The 20,108-nt window shown below is 43.8% G+C and overlaps 1 protein-coding gene across 1 annotated transcript in view; it reads right to left on the bottom strand.

Annotated features, from left to right (window-relative positions):
- Positions 1 to 20,108, bottom strand: part of DNER (delta/notch like EGF repeat containing) — a 319,639-nt gene that overhangs the window by 8,404 nt on the left and 291,127 nt on the right. The window contains exons 10-11 of the mRNA XM_058702317.1: positions 19,611 to 19,724; positions 9,808 to 9,939 (exon numbers count right to left, since the gene is read on the bottom strand). Coding sequence (XP_058558300.1) covers positions 9,808 to 9,939; positions 19,611 to 19,724 — 246 coding nt within the window. The remainder of the gene's footprint in view (positions 1 to 9,807; positions 9,940 to 19,610; positions 19,725 to 20,108) is intronic.

The following is a 20,108-nucleotide window of genomic DNA, read 5'->3' as shown; positions in this document are numbered from 1 at the left end:
AATTCTTTAAAAATGCAATTCCTCTATCCATTCCAAACAGTATTTAAAATATTTGATAACCACAGCGGAGGGCACCTGGGTGGCTTGGTCAGTTGAGCATCGGACTTCGGCTCAGGTCATGATCTCACGGTCCATGGGTTAGAGCCCCGCGTCAAGCTCTGTGCGGACAGCTCGGAGCCTGGAGCCTGTTTCAAATTCTGTGTCTCCCTCTCTCTCTGCCCCTCCCCTGTTCATGCTTTGTCTCTCTCTGCCTCAAAAATAAATAAACCTTAAAAAAAATTTTTTTAAATAAATAAAATATTTGATAACCACAGCTGATATGTATGCAGAAATGAGGATGTGCAAACTGATACTCAACCCTTGTGTAGACTTAATGGACCCGGAAATTCCAATTTTTAGAATTTATGCTGGGGAAATTGTCCTATAAATGCGTAAAGCCCTATATACAAGGACGTTCATCTGAGCATCAGAACTTTTAAATGTTAAATGGCCAAATACTATACATTTAGAAAAAGGTTCATTAAATAAGCACAACCCCCAGGTACCCACCACTCAAAGTTAATACTGTTCAAAGTTAATAAAGTTCGTATTGAACCATTTTTGCTTTAGATTGTTAATTCAGGGTTTTTTTAAAGAAATAAAATGTTATAGCTATAGCCAGAGGCCCTACCCCCACACTCTCTCTCTGTCCCACAAGTAGACAAAACAATTTATAAAAGAAAAAAAAAATGGGAAACAACTTAAATACCAACTCTTAGTGAGATGGAGAGATGTTTTCTTCTTTTTTTAAGTTTATTTATTTATTTTGAGAGAGAGAGTGTGTGTGTGTGAGAGCACGAGCATAGGAGGGGCAGAGAGAGGGAGAGAGAGAATCCCAAGCAGGCTCTGCACTGTCAGCACAGAGCTCAATGTGGGGCTCCAACTCACGAGCTGCGAGAACATGACCTGAGTCAAAATCAAGAGTTGGATGGCTAATCGACTGGGCCATCCAGGCGCCCCAAGAGATGTTTTGTTCCAACAAGAGAACAAAAGCAGTTGGCCAAACAGGACCTACCCATATAGTACAGTCACATGTGAACTCAAAGTGCCTAACTCTACACTGAAAAGCTCAAGACAGAGTGATAATAATGACGAACATTAAGCTCTTTGAAAACATCTCACTTAATCATTACAACCAACTGAAGATCCATTTTCTCTCTCTGCTTTATAGGAAATTGGCATCACCAGCTGGGTGAGCTCAAATCTAGACCCAAGTCTGCCTCACCCAGGAACACACTGACAATAGAGGTCAATGGGAGGCAGAATCACAAGTGATTTTTATTTCCTTCATTATACTTCTCCGTCTATTCCAGCTTCTTTCAAAAGAATAATGTATTCCTTTTATAAAAATATTTAAAAATCAGCAATAAATTAGTTGAAGAGAACATCCATGGGATTATCTTCCAGCATAACAGTGGAAGAAGTGTGGGCCTTGGGATCATGCCAACCTTGCCTTCAATCCTAGCTGCAACGTTTACTTGACCTCCCTGAGACTTCGTTTCTTCATTTATAAGATGAAAATAGCAACACGTACCCCATGGCTTATTGTAGGCACAAGTTAGAAAACATGTGAAGAAAAGTAAGAAAGTCTGCTGCTGGGCATGTGGTGGGTGGTCCTAAAAAGGAGCAGGTGTCACGGTGGAAGAGAGATAAAGGATAAGGAGAAGCAGGACACTGCCCTCTGAGGCACGCACTGTGAGCTCAGGATTACTGAGCAATGCTCTGGGCCCTTTCAAAAAACACCAACGTGTATGAGCAGGAAAATAAATGGACGAATGGGACATAATCTCATGCCTGGCACAGGTCAAGAGTGTCAAAGTATGAACTGTTTACAGACCTGCACACATGTGGAATGTTCTGGATAATGTGAACAGGACTTGAAAGGAAGTTTGGAAAATAAAAAGGGCTACATAAGACCAAAGAGAAGCCAAGTTCGTGTGGGAAAGGGATGCCTTCTGTGCTGGACTCACAGCACCAGCACCTCGAGACGACTGGTTTCACATTAGGACTACGGGAGCCTGAAAATGGGATTCAGGGGTGGGTGTGTGGACGGGCCCGTCTTCCCGTGAAATGCTCGGACTCTTCTCACTGGGCCAAACTCTGCAGGAATGTGTGCGATGTGCGGGCACATACACACTCACCCAAGCTACGTCTTCAGTGACCACGGAATCTGAGAACTGGCTATGCTTTACCTTGAACGGTTACAATCTGAAGAAGAGCACAGGGAGACACCCAAACAAGGCCAAGTGTGCAGATCCCCTTTCTAGAAGCCTAACGGAAAAGGGACTCATGCCCCCAAACCTGATGGCTCCTGAGAGTTTGAGAAGAATGAGATGAGTGAAGTGTGTTCACACCCAGAACTTCAGACTCCTGAGTTTTTACCAAGACCCCTGAGGTCTGGTTTTGCCAGGTGAGCTTGGCTGCCTGAGCTCACGAGGTCCGTGCAGCAGTGAGACTGACCATGACCGCAGTCCCGGCTCTGTCCGAACCAGCTCACATATGGCCAGAGGGACTGACAGAAATCACGGCAAGTGAACGGTCGCCATGGAGGGGAGAAGGTGTTTTGTGAAACGAGAACGAAGCCTCCGTCCCGGATCAGAGGCATTTAATTTGGCAATGCCTGGTTCACACTGAGAGTCACTCATTCTTCTGGCTGGAAGAAAAGCAGGACTCACTTGATTTGCAACTATTTCAACCTTCTCTGAAAAATTCAGTTGTAAGCTGGAGTCCAACGCTCAGACCTCACCGTAACAGCCACTTAACATCACCGCAAGGGCAGCCAGCGATGTTTCTACTCCGACTTAGTAGAGGGCTCTGCTCCCATTGCTATGGCAGGGCCACGTGCGTTCCCGCTGAGCCCTCACAGTTGATTTCGAACTTCATGTGAATAGCTCACTCGTATCAACTGTGTATCCACAGCGAGCACACAACCCACAGCGGTCCGGCCGCTACCGTGGACAGACAACGGCGCTGGGTTACGTGCTCAGCATGGCGTCCCAGGCCTGAGCTGCCTACGCTGCGTACGTTTCTGGCCATCTGCTCTAACTTCCCCAAACTCTGCATTCCAGGCTGTTTGAGCCTTTGGGAAAACGTTCTTGAAATTCCTCTGAAAAGCTCTGCTTCCTCCTCCCCCTACCCCCACTTTTTTTTTTTCCTACGTTACTGTCGGCTGAAATTTTTCTGGTAGAAGTGAATGTGGCTGCTTTACTCACTAATCGGGTTGGAACCAGGCTGGATCTGAGTAAATCCAACCTCGGTCTGGAAGCATCAAGAGGATCTGCGCCAGGTGGCCGAAGCTGCCACCTCCAGTCCTGGCATAAGTCACGAGACCCTCACGAGCTATCACTTTGCCGCATCCCAGAGTCCCGCTGCATGAACCATTCACTATGCCAGCTACAGCACAGCTCAGAGAGGAGCTGTGCACCGGAAGATGCTCGATGGAATGATCCCATCAGCCCCAACAGGTGCATGACCAGGGACACATGCACACAAACTGCCTGCTTATGGGTCTGCGAGACCATTTGTATCTAGGTTTCAAACTCAGTTTGTTTAAGGTTTTGTGTTTTCCACAGTGTGTTTGCATTTACCTGTCAATTGTAACGTAGCCCTTGGAGCTAGGGAGAGAGGCTGGACTTAAGCAGCTGCACGGGGTCAAACAGACCACCTGTGGCCAGGATGAGACTAAAACCAGACCCAGCAATAACCACCACTCCACCGAAGGAGACACCATTAGATTTATAAATTTCATTCTAGAACACATTGCCTAGATCTGTGTTTTAATTTACCTACGTGAACGTAGCCAGGCTCGTTCATGTGTTCACCTATATTATTTAAAAAGAGAGTGTGCGATGTGTGGACATCAGACAGCTAGATAACTTTTGAGACCATCTGCTGCTAGACTAATTGAGAGGAGGGCTTTCAAATCACCTTCTGCTGTCCGTAGCTAAGAGTTATTTGGACAAGCAAGGCAGTCAATGAGATCGCAAAAGATTAAGAGCTCTCTTTAAACTTCAGAAGAGGACAGCGTAGGAAAGGAATGGAAAGAAAAGTTCACCTCTTTCATAGGATCTGCTTGCTGAACAGCCATTAATTGGGCACCTACTATGTGCCAGGCATGGCACTAGATGCTGGGATAAAGAGCGAGGGAAAGTACACAGTTGGCTCCTGGAGTTCCCCATCTTTTGAGGGGTACAGAGACCAAAGAAATGATCCCATAGTAGCTGTAGACATACAAGTGTGCCAAGCCAATCAAGGACCACCTCCACGGTGCTACTGGAAAGGACAAGGCAAATCTCCATCTAATTGGGGAATGAGAATTGCTCTAGAAGTAAGGGTCTGTAGGAAGCTGGGATCTCCAGGTAAGTAGGTAAAAACCAGAGTTGAGGGAGAGCAGGGGGAACATGGTCCCAGAAAAAGACCCCGGGGAAGGGGGGAAGATGGGGAACAGGACAAGAGACTGGAAGGGCGACAAGGTGGCTGCTCGAGGGAGCGAGGGAGCGAGCCAGGGGTGGGCTGAGTGAGGAGCTCCCTCCCGCGGCCCCACAGGCAATCGTGTGGCCTTTGGTCTTCAGTTATAAATGCAATTTAATAGGAGCTCAGCACTGGCAGGGAGAGAAACTGGTGGGGAGAAGGGTCTGAGTATTCAGATTTGCACGTTGAAAAGATGCCTCTTCCAGATGCAACCACGTGGATGAATGAGTTTGAGGACATTGTGCTAAGTTGAAACAGGTCGGATAAAGAAAGACAGATATGGCGTAAGCTGGTTTATATATGGATCTAAAGAAAAAAAGAAAGCTGAACTCATAGTAACAGAGAGTGGAATGGTGGTTAACAGAGGCTGGGATGTGAGGGGCAAGGGGAGATTAAAAAAGAGAAGAAACAAAGAAAGTAGAATGGTGATTGCCAGGGCTGGGGGAAGGGGTCACAGGGAGTTAGGGCTTAATGGGGACAGAGTTTTGGTTTTTCAAGATGAAAAGCGTTACAAAGATGGATGGTAGTAAGGGCTGCACAACAGTATGAATGTACTTGATATCACTGAACCATACACTTGAAAACGATTAAGATAGTTAATTTCATGTTATATGTATTTTGCCACAATAAAAATAACAGGAAAAATTAAAAAGAAAAAAGACCATATACTTTTAGAAAACAAAAAGAAGGGGCACCTGAGTGGCTCAGTTGGTTAAGCATCTGACTCTTGATCTCAGCTCAGGTCATGGTCTCACAGTTCATGAGTTGAAACCCCACATCAGGCTCTGCACTGACAGTGTGGAGACTGCCTGGGATTCTGTCTCTCCCTCTCTCTGCCCCTTCCCTGCCTGCACTCTCTCTTGCTCTCTCAAAATAAATAAATGAACTTAAAAACAAAAAGGAAATAAAAGGTGCTTCTGGCTGCATATAAAGAAAGGGTTTGATGGGCTAGATTGGAAGCCACGTGGTGCTAAAACAATGAGGTAGATCTGCATAAATCAACATAGACAAATATTCTATATATTACAAATATCAATATATTGTTAATCGTAAAAGCAAGATGCTGAACAGTATGTATAGAATAGTTCCATTTTTATGGGAGGAAAAAAAAGGACTTACAATATTGACCGAATGCATCTCGAAAAATAAACAATAAATGGCTAATAATTGTTACATTTGGGGAGTGAAGCAGCGGTCTGGATGAGAAGAAAGGTTAATTTTATTTTTTAAAATATCCTGGTTTATACAAAAATGAGAACCAAAGAACCCAACCAACATAGCCATGTGATGAGTTTCTTCAACCATTATGAAATTCCATGCATTTTGGGGAGGAGGATCCCAAGAGGATCCCCTCTTCCCTGGGTTCCCGGAGCAGCCTGTACAAAACCGACAGAAACCCCACCACCTATGATGAGCCACCCTTGGATTATGATGAGCTCCTGAAGGCAGGGGCTGCTTTATTAACCTTTATGTCCTGGGTGTAGTGTTCAGTGTCGATAGTAAGAGGCCCTTGATTATTAGTTGAATTATAAATCCAGGATGGCCCGTTTGCCTATTTGTAGAATATCATTAATTTAATAGTTGAGGCAGAGATTCAGTTGTTCAATGCACTTACCTGTCCAACTGTCAGTCAGCAAGATTAACTGTAACGCTAACTGTAGAAACCTCACAGTTCCTACACAGATGACACAAAACACCACTATATAAACATTTATAGGAATTATGGTTTTTTAGACCTTGATTCTAGGAAGGCAAAATTTTTATTAAAATCCAAAGCCAAAATTGTTATCAGTCTCAGATGGCAAGAGTCGAGAGCAGACAAATTTCACTAGGTTGTTTTGGTACTTTCCGGAACTTAAGGTTTGCATTTGCTTCAGGGTACATATAAAACACAACAACTATTTAAATGATCCTTTTAGATAGTTCTGGGTCAGTTTTCTTGGTGGCTTTGATCAATCTTTGTGGTCTGCTAGATTTTTACTCCTTATTACTGACTAGGGGACAGATAATAACTCTAAAGGGGCGAGTTTCTAGGTTAATCGATGTGTAGTGAAGGAGAAAGTTGTGCTAAAATCTGAAAGGCGAGCACTCCGGGCATAGGGCAGCAGATGGGTAAAGGCCTTGAAGGCAGGAATGAACTTGACCTATCCAAGGAGGTGAAAGCAGGATGATGTGGCTGAGGCAGAATGAGCAAGCGAGGGAGGCAGGCGATGTGGCCTCCAGAGGCAGAAGTGAGGCTGATGGGAAGCTCCCGGACCCCCTCTGACAACTCACAGGCCTCCCTGCTATGGAGCCTATGTGGGCTTATGGTTCTCCCTCTTCTCTGCGTACATCTGAGCTTTCCTGTCGAGATCTACCCATCCGACCTTGCACCATCCAGATACCCTCCTCTTGGTTTCTGGACACTTGAGAAGATCACAGATAATTCAGCGTTAGAAAGGGACCTCAAAGGGATGGGACCTGAAGCCTCTCGAATCTTCCCTGGCCCTCTACTTCCACTCCTGGTCCTTAGATCCACCCATTTGATTCAGACCCAGTTCTCTAGACACTGGCCATCAGCTACATGTCACAGCAAACCTCAAATGCACATTTTTCATTCTGACCTTCAGGTCAAGGATGGAAGCATCCAACACTGGAACCCCGCTGAGCCTAATCTGTGAGGACACTGATTTTAGCGCCTTTGGCCTAATGGAGAGGCGGAAATGAGATCACCAAATGCAAAGTGCTATTCTGGGCAAACGGGGAGCCCAAGTGTGGACCAAGATGTCTGATGGGCCCTCTTGCATCCAGCCACTCAGTGTGGCCCATGCCCTTGGCACTCATCATCCAAAAAGACAGTTGCCGAAAGTTGGTCCTCCCAAGGAGTAGTTCACGGTACATGAGCCACAGTAAACTAGCATTTATTTAGTGCCTACTGCGTTGCAGAAATCTGCACATAGTTGCCTCCTTTGATCCTCACAGCATTTCCCCATCACTGTCTTGTAAGGTGAGAATGATGAGACTCCGAGAGATACATTTGCTTGTCCAGGTTACACAGCTGGAGTATGATGGACCTTGAATTTGAAGTCAACTTTTACACTTTTCATTTTCCATTCTTGTATATCTTTTGCCTATATTATCATCACTGGAATGAAGTAAAATTTAGATTTTTTATAATTATAGGACTTTACTTAAAGCTTCTGGAGGGCGTCTTGTGTGTCCCTGACTTCTTATCCATACTTTCTTATATATTTATCTTCATAATTAAGATTTAAAAGTTATAGGAGTACCTGGGTGGCTCAGTTGGTTGAGCATCCGACTCTTGGCTTTGGCTCAGGTCGTGATCTACGGTTCATGGGTTCGAGTCCCCCCCCCCACCCCCACCCCGGCCCCCATCTCCCTCTGTCTCTCTCTCTCAAAATAAATAAGTAAACTTTTTAAAAAAAAGATTTAAAAGTTATAAATAGATATTATTCTGCCCTAAGGCACAAAATTTGTCATTTCTAACAGAATTACCAAATTTTATTTTATTTTATTTATTTATTTTTTCAACGTTTTTTTATTTATTTTTTTTGGGACAGAGAGAGACAGAGCATGAACGGGGAAGGGGCAGAGAGAGAGGGAGACACACAGAATTGGAAACAGGCTCCAGGCTCCGAGCCATCAGCCCAGAGCCTGACGCGGGGCTCGAACTCACAGACCGTGAGATCGTGACCTGGCTGAAGTCGGACGCTTAACCGACTGCGCCACCCAGGCGCCCCCAGAATTACCAAATTTTAGAATGAAATCTGGCCCCAGTTTACTGATAAGTAAACTGAATGTCAGCATGATTCAATGCAGCCACACAATCAGTGTTATGCCAGGGGAAGAACCAAGGTCCTGCTGACCTAAGTCTGGGATGCTTTCCACCAGACTGGACTTAACATCTTATACCTACTCTTGCCTTAACATCCTACACCAGCTCATAGCCATTAGCATCCCTTTCTATATCTTTCCTCAGCACAAGAGTATTTCCCACCCATCTTCGGCAAGGCCAGTTGGTCCTAAGACCACGCTGTCTAGGGGTGCTTAGGAAAGTTGGTGACGGAGAGACCTAAAAATAACTACCTTCTTTCCCTCTCAGTCTCTCAACCAAAAGCAAAGACAAAGAGTGAGCTGGTAGGAGCCCCAATAATATTACCGGTCACACTGATACCGGAGAATGTGACCTTCCTCCTCAGACACATGAAGAATGAGACAGGCCCATGCAGCCATAGGCAGCGCTGGACCCCCTAGGAGAGCTTATTCTTGAAACACGGAATAGAGGAAGAGAGGTAACCAGCAGCCAGCCCTGGAAGGAGACAGACAGACAGACAGACAGACAGACAAATGGGGCTATCTCTAATATTTGCCTCCTTCCAAACTCACACAGAGATGAACTATCTCTACCTGAAGAAAAGATGGGGAGGGATGAGAGAGCCCAGGGGGAGCTTTTATGGAAGATCCACTGTCCCGATGAATTTCAATTAGAAGAAAATACGTCTCATAGTTGAATTTTTAGCAGTTTCCAAAACAATGGAAAACCCAACAGACACATTATTTTTAAAAATTTTTTTAATGTTTCTATTTGAGAAAGAGATAGAAGTGGAGGGGCAGAAAGAGAGAGGGAGAGAGAGCATCCTAAACAGGTTCTATGCTGTCAGCACAGAGCCCAATGCACAGCTTGAACTCACAAGCCTTGAGATCATGACCTGAGCCAAAATCAAGAGTCGGATGCTTAACCGACTGAGCCGCCTGGGGGTCCCGCAGATACATTATTTTAATACATATCTTGATTATGACATTTTCAAACTTCTGGGAGCTCATCTTTAGAGAACAATTTGCTCTCAGCAGCTCAAAATATTTTTTCGGGTTTTCTTTTACCCTCATGCTCACTGGACTATTCTCCAGGCAACCAAAGGAACCTAAACGTTTGAAGACACTTGAAGACATAAATGCAAAGTGAATTTATATTCTGTGTGCTTTTTCATGTTTTTAACATAAAGTCTCTGTTTTCTGATACGATTCGAATGCTTCTCAGTTAGGCACATTTTTGGCTGTCTGAGCAGCAGTGAACTCTGGATGACATCTGCACATTCGTATCCCAGTAGAAAGGCTGGGTTCAGGCTCAGGAAGGAAGGGGGAGGGACAGAAAGCAATGAGCAAAGGTACTCCTCTGGGACTGGCGTCAGCCCTCTGGCCCCACTGCTCATCTGTGGGTGACGGAGGCCACCTGGACACGGTCAGTATCCTCTTGGTGCTAAATGAAAATGTGATGTTAAAAACAGCAGAAATACTTACGGATCTCGCAGTTTGCACCCACCCAGCCGTGTGGGCAGTGGCAGGTATAACCATTGGGCTGGTCCAGGCAAGTGCCAGCATGGTGGCAGGGGTTACTGTCACATTCATTTATGTCGATGTCACACTCCTCACCTACGGAGAGAAAGAAAAGTAGCAATGGGACAGCTGGCTACACTACCAACTTTGTCACATCCCTTCTCTGGCAAAGCGGAGATCTGAGGCTGGGACCATGGTCTCCAGCAATGGAGCCCAATTTGCCGTGTATATAAAGTGCAGAATCGTCCCCAAATTCCAGACAAGGGGCCTTCTGCTTAAATAAGAGTAAAAAAGAAAAGAAAAGAAAAGAAAATAGCACTGGTAGAAAGAATCTCCTGTAGTCAAATGGTTAACTGAGGCTGATTCTCATCTCTGAATACACCTTTTGAGGTTTACTGGAAAAGTGGACTGAGGTTCCTGATTTTATTTAAGAAGTCTATTTTATTTTGAATTTCATCAGCTGACTCTTCTTATTTATTTTTCTGAAACTCCAGAAAGCCGAAAACTCACAGTTATGATTTCTTTCTTTCTTTCTTTTTTTTTTTTTTGTAGCCAAGTGTTTGAGAGTGTGAGTATGGACACGTGACTATTTTCTGGATAGTTCTAGGGCACAGCTGTGTACCTAGCCAAAGTCATTTATGAAAACTCACTTCACTTTCCAAATCCCTGGCTGTGTTTCTGGGAATGATTGAAATGCACAAGATGAACATCAGCTCCCCCTTTAAGAAAAGACAGTTCTGAGGTCCACTTTAGCCTACCTCTGACACAATCTTCTCCGGGAAATGTGGCCCCAGGAAAGCCACGTTCATTCCAGTCCGCCTTTCCCCTCATGATGAAAAACATGATCTGGAGCTCCTGACCCTGCCTAGACCAGACACTTTGGGACATCCTTGACCCCATTAGCGAGAGCTTGGTTTAAACCGACAAACCAGAACATGGGCTGATGTCACTGGTCCAAACACCAGCTTACAGGAAATAGCTTGTTATCACAAGTTACACAAACAAGGCCGTCGTCACTGATTTTAAGCTATACTACAAGTCAATACAAAATGGGTATGCGTTTCAGACTGAAAGGCATCTCATCAGATGAATGGAAGGGGATACTTCCAATTGAGGCAACCTTTCTTAAAAGTTTGGAAATGAGAAAAAGAAAATTTCAAAATGTATCTCTATTTGCTCAGGTACATGTAAAACGTGGTAGTCAGGGGCGTCTGGGTGGCTTAGTCCGTTAAGCATCTGACTTTGGCTCAGGTCATGATCTCACGGTCCATGAGTTCGAGTCCCGCATCGGGCTCTGTGCTGCCAGCTCGGAGCCTGGAGCCTGCTTCGGACTCTGTGTCTCCCTCTCTCTCTCTGCCCCTCCCCTGTTCATGCTCTGTCTCTATCTCAAAAATAAATAAACATTAAAAAATTTCGAAAAAAGTGGTAGTCAAAAAAACAAAACAAATTAAGAGAAAAAAAAACCCTGTGGTCATAGCATTTATGACTGCTACAGTCATAGAGTAGAGCAAAGGAGCAAAATCAAATATTTTGTCCGTTTTCAAAGGCAATGTTTCAATGTACACTTGGGTAATTACTTCCAGGCTTACTTAATTAGTATTACTCTTCTATCTGCTACCGGTTTACCTCGCATTTATAAACCCACCGTATGTCACTCCCAGCCCATTTCAGAGGAGGAATCTCACATTGAAATATGTCATGTCTGTTTCATTTCACACTTGCTTCTTACCTGGCATCTGACGGTTTTATTTTTAAATAAGTAAAATCTGTCGAATAAAACATTTACTACTTCAAGGCCCTGCTAGGTTGATTATAATTCAGTAGTGTCTAAGTGAATTTGTTTCCTGCAATAAATACAGTCATTTACATCAATAGGAAAGACATGAAATTGATTGCCTCTCACTAACCTATTTCAAAGGTTGTCTTTCTATTAATGGGGCAATCGCTCTGGGTGGAAAAGGGCATAGACTGAACGATTACAACCGGCATTACGTGGTAGGCTAGTTGAGGAGACACATAAACAAGAACGTGCTGAGAAACATTAAAAGGATTAGATCAAAGGCTTTCACAAATATATACCTCAGTATTACTTTCCCACCATTTAGGAAGACAAGCTTAATTGAGATATTTATTAGACAATAGCTGTCTTTAGCTCTGTTACCTTTGCAGCTGTAGCTGCAGAAACAGCCCGGCTTCATGCTTTTACCACATCGCAAAACTCAAAAGCTCCACTCCACTCCACAAGTCCAATGTCAGTGCCAAACCCTTCTAATCCCCTAAATTCTGGGAAGTCCTAGAGCTAGTCTGGCCCATCCATTCTTCCTCGGGTCTAGAGCTTTTTGGACCAGGGAGGTAAATGCCAAATCCAGGGTCCTGATCCAGATAAATGGTAAATGCCAAATCCAGACTAGTCCTGATGCATGTATTGGTTCTTGAATCTCCAGGGGGCGTTAATGTAGTTGGGAGAGGTCCAAGATCCCTAGATTAGTCTCCTCCTGGGACCCACTAGATTGGAAGGATTGGATAGGAATAGAGAATGGCAGGGGAAAATAGAACGAACTGTTAGATATCAATGAAATATCAAAGACCCAGATCCAAAGGACTGGGCCCCAGAAAGAATCTCAAGCCTATCCCAGTCTGGATTTCTTCACCCCAGTGTCCTCAGAGCAAAACTGGGGATTAAATGATACTAGCTAATGATATAAACTCCATTCCAGTCTAGGGCCCAAATAGCCAGCAGCTACTTTCACAGGATATGTGTTCTGGCCAAACCCTGGAGGGACACATCTTGCGCAGGTATCTTTAGATTACTCTAATGGCCTATCTTACAGACTGATGCACCCACGCTTCTAGTTGAATCAGCTATCCCCCCACCTGGCTCTCAGCTGGAGGCCTTCACCACGTCATAGGCTGGCAGTAGGAATGTGGGATGATTTTGATGATGGAGCCCCTCAAGAAAAATTTTTGGGAGTCAAGGAAGGCTCCCAAACATGACTGCTCTTCTCTGCCTTACAGTGATCATGCTTTCTGATGCTAGTCTTAAGCAAAGTATTTGAAGATTCACTATGAATTATAGAGAGCAACTTTGGTGTATATATATTCATTTGTATGTAAATCATTTTTATTTCCCCATAGTAAGAGTATTATGTTTTTATATGCACATCACCACCCCGCCATTCCATTGAAGCAATATGCATTCTGACTTCTATTAGAAGAGCTCTTAGTATATTCTATAACCTTTCCTTACTCATAGTTGACTTAATAAATCTTTATGCTTTTGCTGGCTTGAGCCAGATGACTTTTTTGTTGACTCACTTACTTTTTTTTTTTTTTATTTGAGTTGGGGAAAAATCAATTACTTTTAAATCACTGTTGTGCTTGAATAACATTTGTAAAGAGAATACATAATGAAATTTCTACTTGACTAAAGCTGGAAATCATAGTCTGAACTTTAAGTCTTTTACAATTGCTTTCCAATCTACTACTTTCTAAGAGGCAGTCTACAGCAGGCATCAGATTTGATAGTACTTATGCAAAGTTACAAGTGTACTGTTTAATTCTGTATGCTTTACTCAGATAAATTAAAGTGAAAGAAAAAAAAGTCACTGCTATCAGTAAACCCTTAGATTAATACAGCCCACACTGAATCAGATCAATAAAAATTATTATAATCATAATACCTAGTATTAAATACAGAGCTACTGTGAAATACCTGTGAAGTACTAAATATAGAGCTACTGTGTGCCAGGCACTGGTCTGGGTACTTTAACTATAACTCCTTTGTGCTTCACAGGTATTTTATTCCAGATGAAATGAATATTAAAAATGATTTGGGGTAGCCTGGGTGGCTCAGTCATTTAAGCGTCCAGCTCTTGGTTCTGGCTCAGGTCATGATCTCACGGTTTCATGAGTTCGAGCCCTGCGTCGGGCTCTGCACTGACAGCATGGAGCCTGCTTCGAGTTCTCTCTCTCTCCTTCTCTCTCTGCCTCTCCCCCACTTGTGTTGTCCCTGTTCTCTCTCAAAATGAATAAATAAACTTATAAAAAATTAAATAAAACAAATAAAAATTATTTGGAACTTCTTCTGCCGCGATGGGGTAACTGAAGCCTCTCTTGGCCTTCCGCTGTAAAGTGGATGAAACATACATATTTCAGGAAAAACACTTTAACACATTAGACAACAGGCAGGGCAGGACTGTGACTGCAAGAGAAGGCCAACAAACCAGCTGAGTACCAGAATCGTCCTGGCTTTCTGCCTGGAGCCCATTTAGAACACAGTGTTTCGCTGAACTGAGGAGAACCAGAGTTTGTGGAGGACAAGGTAGCTGCCGTTTGTAGGACAGACTCCAAAGAAGACAGAGCCGGTCAGAAAAAGAGCATCAGAAATACGCCGCGTCCCCTCGAGTGTGCTGCTGAGTACTGTGCGTGAGTAGGTTGGAGCGCCACAGGCCCAGCAAACGAGATGAAAGACGAACGGTTCCCAGAGCCCACGGAGGACTGCGAAGTAAGTGTTCAAAGTCTCACGAGTCAGAAGGCAGGTATTTCACCGATCACCCAGTGCTTCAGTGAGGGAACGGTCACACTTCAGTACTGGGGCGCAACTATCCCTAGAGACATGGCGACCGCAGATCGACTCCCCAAAATAAAATAAAAAACAAAACACTTGAAAGGATCCATCAGGCCAGCAAGTAACTTACCTACCTGCCAGAGAAAAAGGCCAGCGCATAAAAAAGAAACACAATAAACCCAGTCACTCAATTTAACTCACAAAGACCATCCATCCACACAACGACCACTAGCTGTGCCAAGAAATAGGAATACGTGACCCGTAACCAGAAGAAGTATCAATCCAGAGACACAGATGCAGAAATAACAGATGACAGCGAGTAAACACGGGATTTGCTCAAGACAGAAAACACGAACGAAATGAGGACAAAAATGAAAGATATAAAAAAGAACAAAATGGAACTTCTAGATATGAAAAATGCAATATTTGGACTTAAAAACAAAACTGAATGGTTTTCATAGTAATTTAGACTCTGCAGAGTGAACCAGTATACTTCACAACAGCAACAGCTCACTGCAGCTCACTAAGCTAAACACACTGCAGCTCAGGGAAAAAAAAAATATGTTAAACTGAACAGAGACTCAGCGATCTATTGTGCAATGTTAAGTAGCCTAACAGATGTAACTGGAGTCCCAGGAAAGGGGAGTGAGGCAGAAAATAATATTTGGTGGAATGGCTAAAAAATTTTCCAAATTTGATGAAAGTATAAAACCACAGACCCAAGAATTACAACAAACCCCAAGCAGGATAAATACCAACAAAATCACACTAAGGGGGTGCCTGGCTGGCTCAGCCAGTATGGCATGTGGCTTTTGATCTCAGGGTCATGAGTTCAAGCCCCATGCTGGGTGTGGAGCCTGCTTTAAAAAAAAAAAAAATCACACCAAGGAACATCGCGATCAATTTGTTTAATGCCAGTAATCAAGGAAAAATTCTAAAAACAGCCAGGATGAGACTTTTTCCAAAATGGTGAAGCAAAAACATTTTTTCTACTCCTCCAATGAAGTACAAGCAAAACCCCTTAACATGATATAGAAAACAAACAAGAGGAGACCCTGAGGAGTCAGAAGACAGAAGGGCTGGGAAACTCAGGACCCAAGGAACAACATGGCAGTGAGCTCCCGAGCTTTCTTTCGGCTTCATATCCTCCAGACTGGATGCCGGAGAAGCCAGAAACCCTGAAGTGCCCAAAAGTGTGTGGGAAGAAAAGCCCCAACTACTTAGCACACTTACAAATACTCCACGGATCACAGAGAAAATCTAAAGGCACCTAAACCAAATTAAATGACAATGAAATAGGACATAAAATTTGTGGGACACAGCCAAAGAACTGTTGGCAGGAGAATTTATGGCATTAAATACACACATTAGAAATGAGGAGGGGCCTCAAATCAATAATCTAAGGTCCCACCCAAAAACAACCTAGAGAGAAAAGAGCAAAATAAACCCGAAACACCAACTCCCTAAGATAAATGTGACATTGCATTGTGTGTTTAATTATACAAGGACTGGCCTACTTCATTGCACTCAGTCAATTAGGGAGCTTTTGAGCTCGAGAGTAAGTTTTGCTAAAATGAAAGAGTATTTGGTTCCAGGGTAGCAAGTCAAAGAGGGCAGGCAGTTCTTTTTAAGGGGGAGAGAAGGCGCTATGATAAACAAAGGTAAATAAGATTCTGTACTATAAGACCTCTTAGAGCCTGTGGTTCCCAGACACCCTTTATGAATCTCCACATAGCATGTACCATGTCCCAAATTTGGCCACAGATGCTTTTTCCAAGAAGCATCTCATGGGACGAGTGTCCTGTAAAACATATTAACAGCACAGCTCTCCAAACAACTTTGGGAACCATTCCGTGGTCCTCTGCAGCCAGAACAGGGTTCTGGCTTAACGGGCTAAATAGAAATAGACATTCGTTGTTTCCAAAGACCAATTAGAGTGACGCTGGAGACTGCTTCATGGAAGGGTCCTACCGCTCCCTGTGATCGGGGTGAGTACGGTGAAGAAGTCCTAGGGGTCGGAGGGAGTGGGGTGGGGAGCAGAGGAGACCAGGAGGCAGGAGACGGAGGGAAGGACGCTGCTGAGAAGCTCCTGACGTGGTGTTCGGGAACCAACGAGGGCAGGGCGGGAAGCACCGGATGGTGCCAGACTGCCGGGTTCTTGGCAATCACACTGAGGGCTTTCATCTTTTTCTAAAAACCAATGAAATGCCAACAGGCAACGTATAAGTGGGCAGCAAAGGGATTAGATTTTCATTTCACGAGATCTCCACAGCGTGGAGGATGTGTTAGGGGTGAAGGTAACGGGGTGTGGGGAGACCGGCGAGGGGGGCTGTGCTAGTGTGGGCAGGAGGTGAAGGCAGCCTGGTGTCAGCTCCAGGAAGTGAGATCTAAGAGGTTCTAGGATTCTTTGGTGGTTGGCCACAAGTAAGGGAGAAGGGGACGAGGGTGCCAAATGATTCCCTGGTTTCTGGCCGGAACAACTTGAGGTGCTGGTAATACCACTTAATGAGGTAGCCAACATTCAAAGAAGGAAAGGAGAAGAAAATCTATAAGCTCAAGGTGCCTTTGAGAGACACCCAAGAGCGAGCGCTGACTAGGCAGTCGGAGACTTGCTCCATTTTCTGGAGAAAAGATTGCATTTTGTCTCCCATAAGATCACAAATGGATTAAAGATTTGCAGGCACAGAATTAACTCGTACGTTATTAGGATAATATAGGAGAATGTTTATAAGATCTTGACGGGTGGGTCTTTGTAACATGAAAGTACAGGGGAAAAGAAAGCGAAGGAAAATATCGAGATTTAATGGTATGAAAATAAAATATGGTATATGAAAACAAAACACTTTTTATATATTTAAAAGACAAATGGCAGTAGAAAAATACTTGCACCCTATGGAATATAAAATGTCATATACTTATTATAAAGGGCTATTGCAAATTAAGAATAAAGATTAACATAAATGTTAACTAACTGGAATTAAATACTTAAAAGAAATTAAGGAAGGGAAGAAGGAGGGAGGGAGGGAAGGAGGGAGGAAGGAGGATTTACATAAATCATCTGGTAGAAAAGCAAAGAAAGGTATGAATAGGGAGTTTGTAAAAGAAGAAACACAAATGGTCATTTAGAAGTATTAAATGGTATTCAATTTCATTATGAATCAAAGACCTGAAAACTAAGACAACACTTAAATGGCATTTTGGGCCACAGACCGACAATTCTCAGTATATGTGTGAAGACAAGAAAATAGGTGTTCCTGTATACTCTTGGTAGGAGTGAATTTGGTACACTTTTTCTGAAGAGCAATATGGAAATATGTACATATTCTGCTGGGCCCTGGGACTCCATATCTGGGAAATTAGCTCAAAGAAATAATCAGGCAAGCACACAAAGAACTACACACATGGATTCTCATTGCAATGCTGTTTATAATAAAGAAGTTCTCAACTCCCCAAGAGCTGAATTGGTAGTGAGTTAGAAAAAAACCAACATTTTATATAATGGGCTAGAGGGCAGCCATTAGAAGTGATAAGACAGAAGGATATTTCTTCAGGTGGAAACATATTTATGATTTACATTTATTTTTAAGCGAGAAGTTGGTTATAATATAGTATGAGCAACATGATTCCTTTTACATTCAAATATATATGCATATACACTATACACTGTCTGTTATATGCACAGACCTTCAGGAAAGTCTCTGGATATATGTATTAAGATATTAACAATGGTTATCTCCAAGCAGGGCAGTGTTAAGTGTTTTTTCCTACAGTCCTGTATTTTCTAATCTTTCCTCCATGCTTTCTATTATTTGTGAGATAAAAGTGTCTGGAAAAAAACCCAGAATGCTTCCCCAATATTATTTTTGCATCCATTGATGAGTATAAATGTCTGTGTGTGTTTATAAACCAGTCAGCAAAACAAAACCATCTGCGAATCATTTTCTGGAATGAGCCCACTTCTCAGTCCCAGGAAAACCCAAAAGGAAAACACAGGATGTGACACAGATAAATAGAAGGAAGATCAGAAGTTGCTTCTCCCACATCTTGACTGTTGGCATCTTCCCCAGAAGCACAAAAGAGGCTCCCCAGGGATGGAATGGGAGCCCGCCCGTGGTCTGTGAAATTCTCCAGGGTTGGGGAGGTGGCCACAGTGGCTCAGCAGGGGAGAGGGGAGCATGACAAGACAGTCTCCGGCCAATGAGAACACGTGCTTTCCTGCAGCTTAAGGACCTACCTTCTTCTACAGGCACCTTATAGGTCAACCTTTCCCAACGTGCAAACCAGAGTGACCTAGATGTTTCTGTTGGTTGGGAAAGCTCTGAAAACACAGGCTTGTCCTACACTCTACATTTCAGGACTCTTGGGTTCCAATGGACCAGCAAAGGATGGAACCTTTTCTACCCTAGTGATTCACAGTTCCTTTTGAGAATCTGATAAAAATGTGAAAGTCTTCTCTCAACATACACACATACATACAGTGTTTCACACCCAATTTCAGGGCCTCAAAAACTCCCTGAAGCCCATGGGGCAGGGGGTGACTGAGAAAGTCTCCCGACTCTCGAAGTGGCTCTTCCCACTCACAGCTCAGTTAGGTGTTTCTCTTGCACCCAGCCCCACCCCCTGCCCTCCCAACATGCTTTGCTCTTGACGGCTTTCTCTCCCTGCCCCCCACACTTACAGCATCTGTACCTTCACCAATAATCGCCCCTGATGCTGGAGGCTTTCCCCCTCCTTGCCCACCACCACCACCTCCCTTCATTTTTCAAAATCCCCAAACTGGTGTATCTTTCAGGAAAAAGAAACATGGTAGCTGAATGCAATTTCCGTAAAAGACAAATTGATTCTTCCTTTCCCCTTCTTCCCATGAACACTTCCCCGAACACTTAACACTTTCTCAGGCGTTGGTGTAATGGCTTATTTCTCATTTCAAAGCTACAGCTCTGGAAATGTTTAGCAATGGCAATCTCAGCAAGTCTCTGTAGCAAATGCTGAATTCCGAAGAGCCTCATTTAGTGACAACGCGGTCAATTGTTTTCAAGTAGATTTTCATCCAAGCACCGCCTGGTTACATTTTGCAGTGGTGTCCATATTTTTGCAATGTATGCACAGAGAATTCTGAGTTTGGGGTGTTTTTTTTTTAACAGCTGCAATCTTAGGGATTTGGGGGCAAATTTTAAAACCCAGTTCCCGGATCACTTGCCTGTAAACCCTGGTGCGCAGACACATGTACCATTCAGGCCCTCACTGTCACAGGTGCCTCCATTCAGACAGCTGACATTAGCACAGGGGTCCTTGTAAGACTCGCAGTGGATTCCTGCGGAGAAACAGACACAAAAGGGGTAACTTGTTAATGAATCTCCAGCTCCGGTGGCCATTGAAAGCAAGGTGTCTGAACAGCCTGGAACTATATGAAGGCAGGTTCCCAGAGGCGCACGTGTGTATGCAAGTGCGCGTGTGCAAGTGTGTGTGTGCATGCTGGCACGTGTCCCCTCTTGGCTAGTTTGTTGTGAGGCCACGCCTTATGAGAACACAGCAAATTCATTCTCTGCTTTTAGGTCCTACCATAGTCACCCTGTACTTTCTCTGACCACAAGTCCCAAAGCCTAGCAAACAGAAAGATAAAACCCTGAAAGATAAAATTTATCAGTGACATGTTTTTAAGTCTCCAAAAGGAACAGAAAATAGCCAGACATCCTTT

Source organism: Neofelis nebulosa, chromosome 2 (genome assembly GCF_028018385.1).
Source record: "Neofelis nebulosa isolate mNeoNeb1 chromosome 2, mNeoNeb1.pri, whole genome shotgun sequence".
Lineage (NCBI taxonomy): Eukaryota > Metazoa > Chordata > Mammalia > Carnivora > Felidae > Neofelis > Neofelis nebulosa.
The sequence above is the reverse complement of the archived record's forward strand: the minus strand, read 5'-3'. Positions and strand labels throughout refer to the sequence as shown.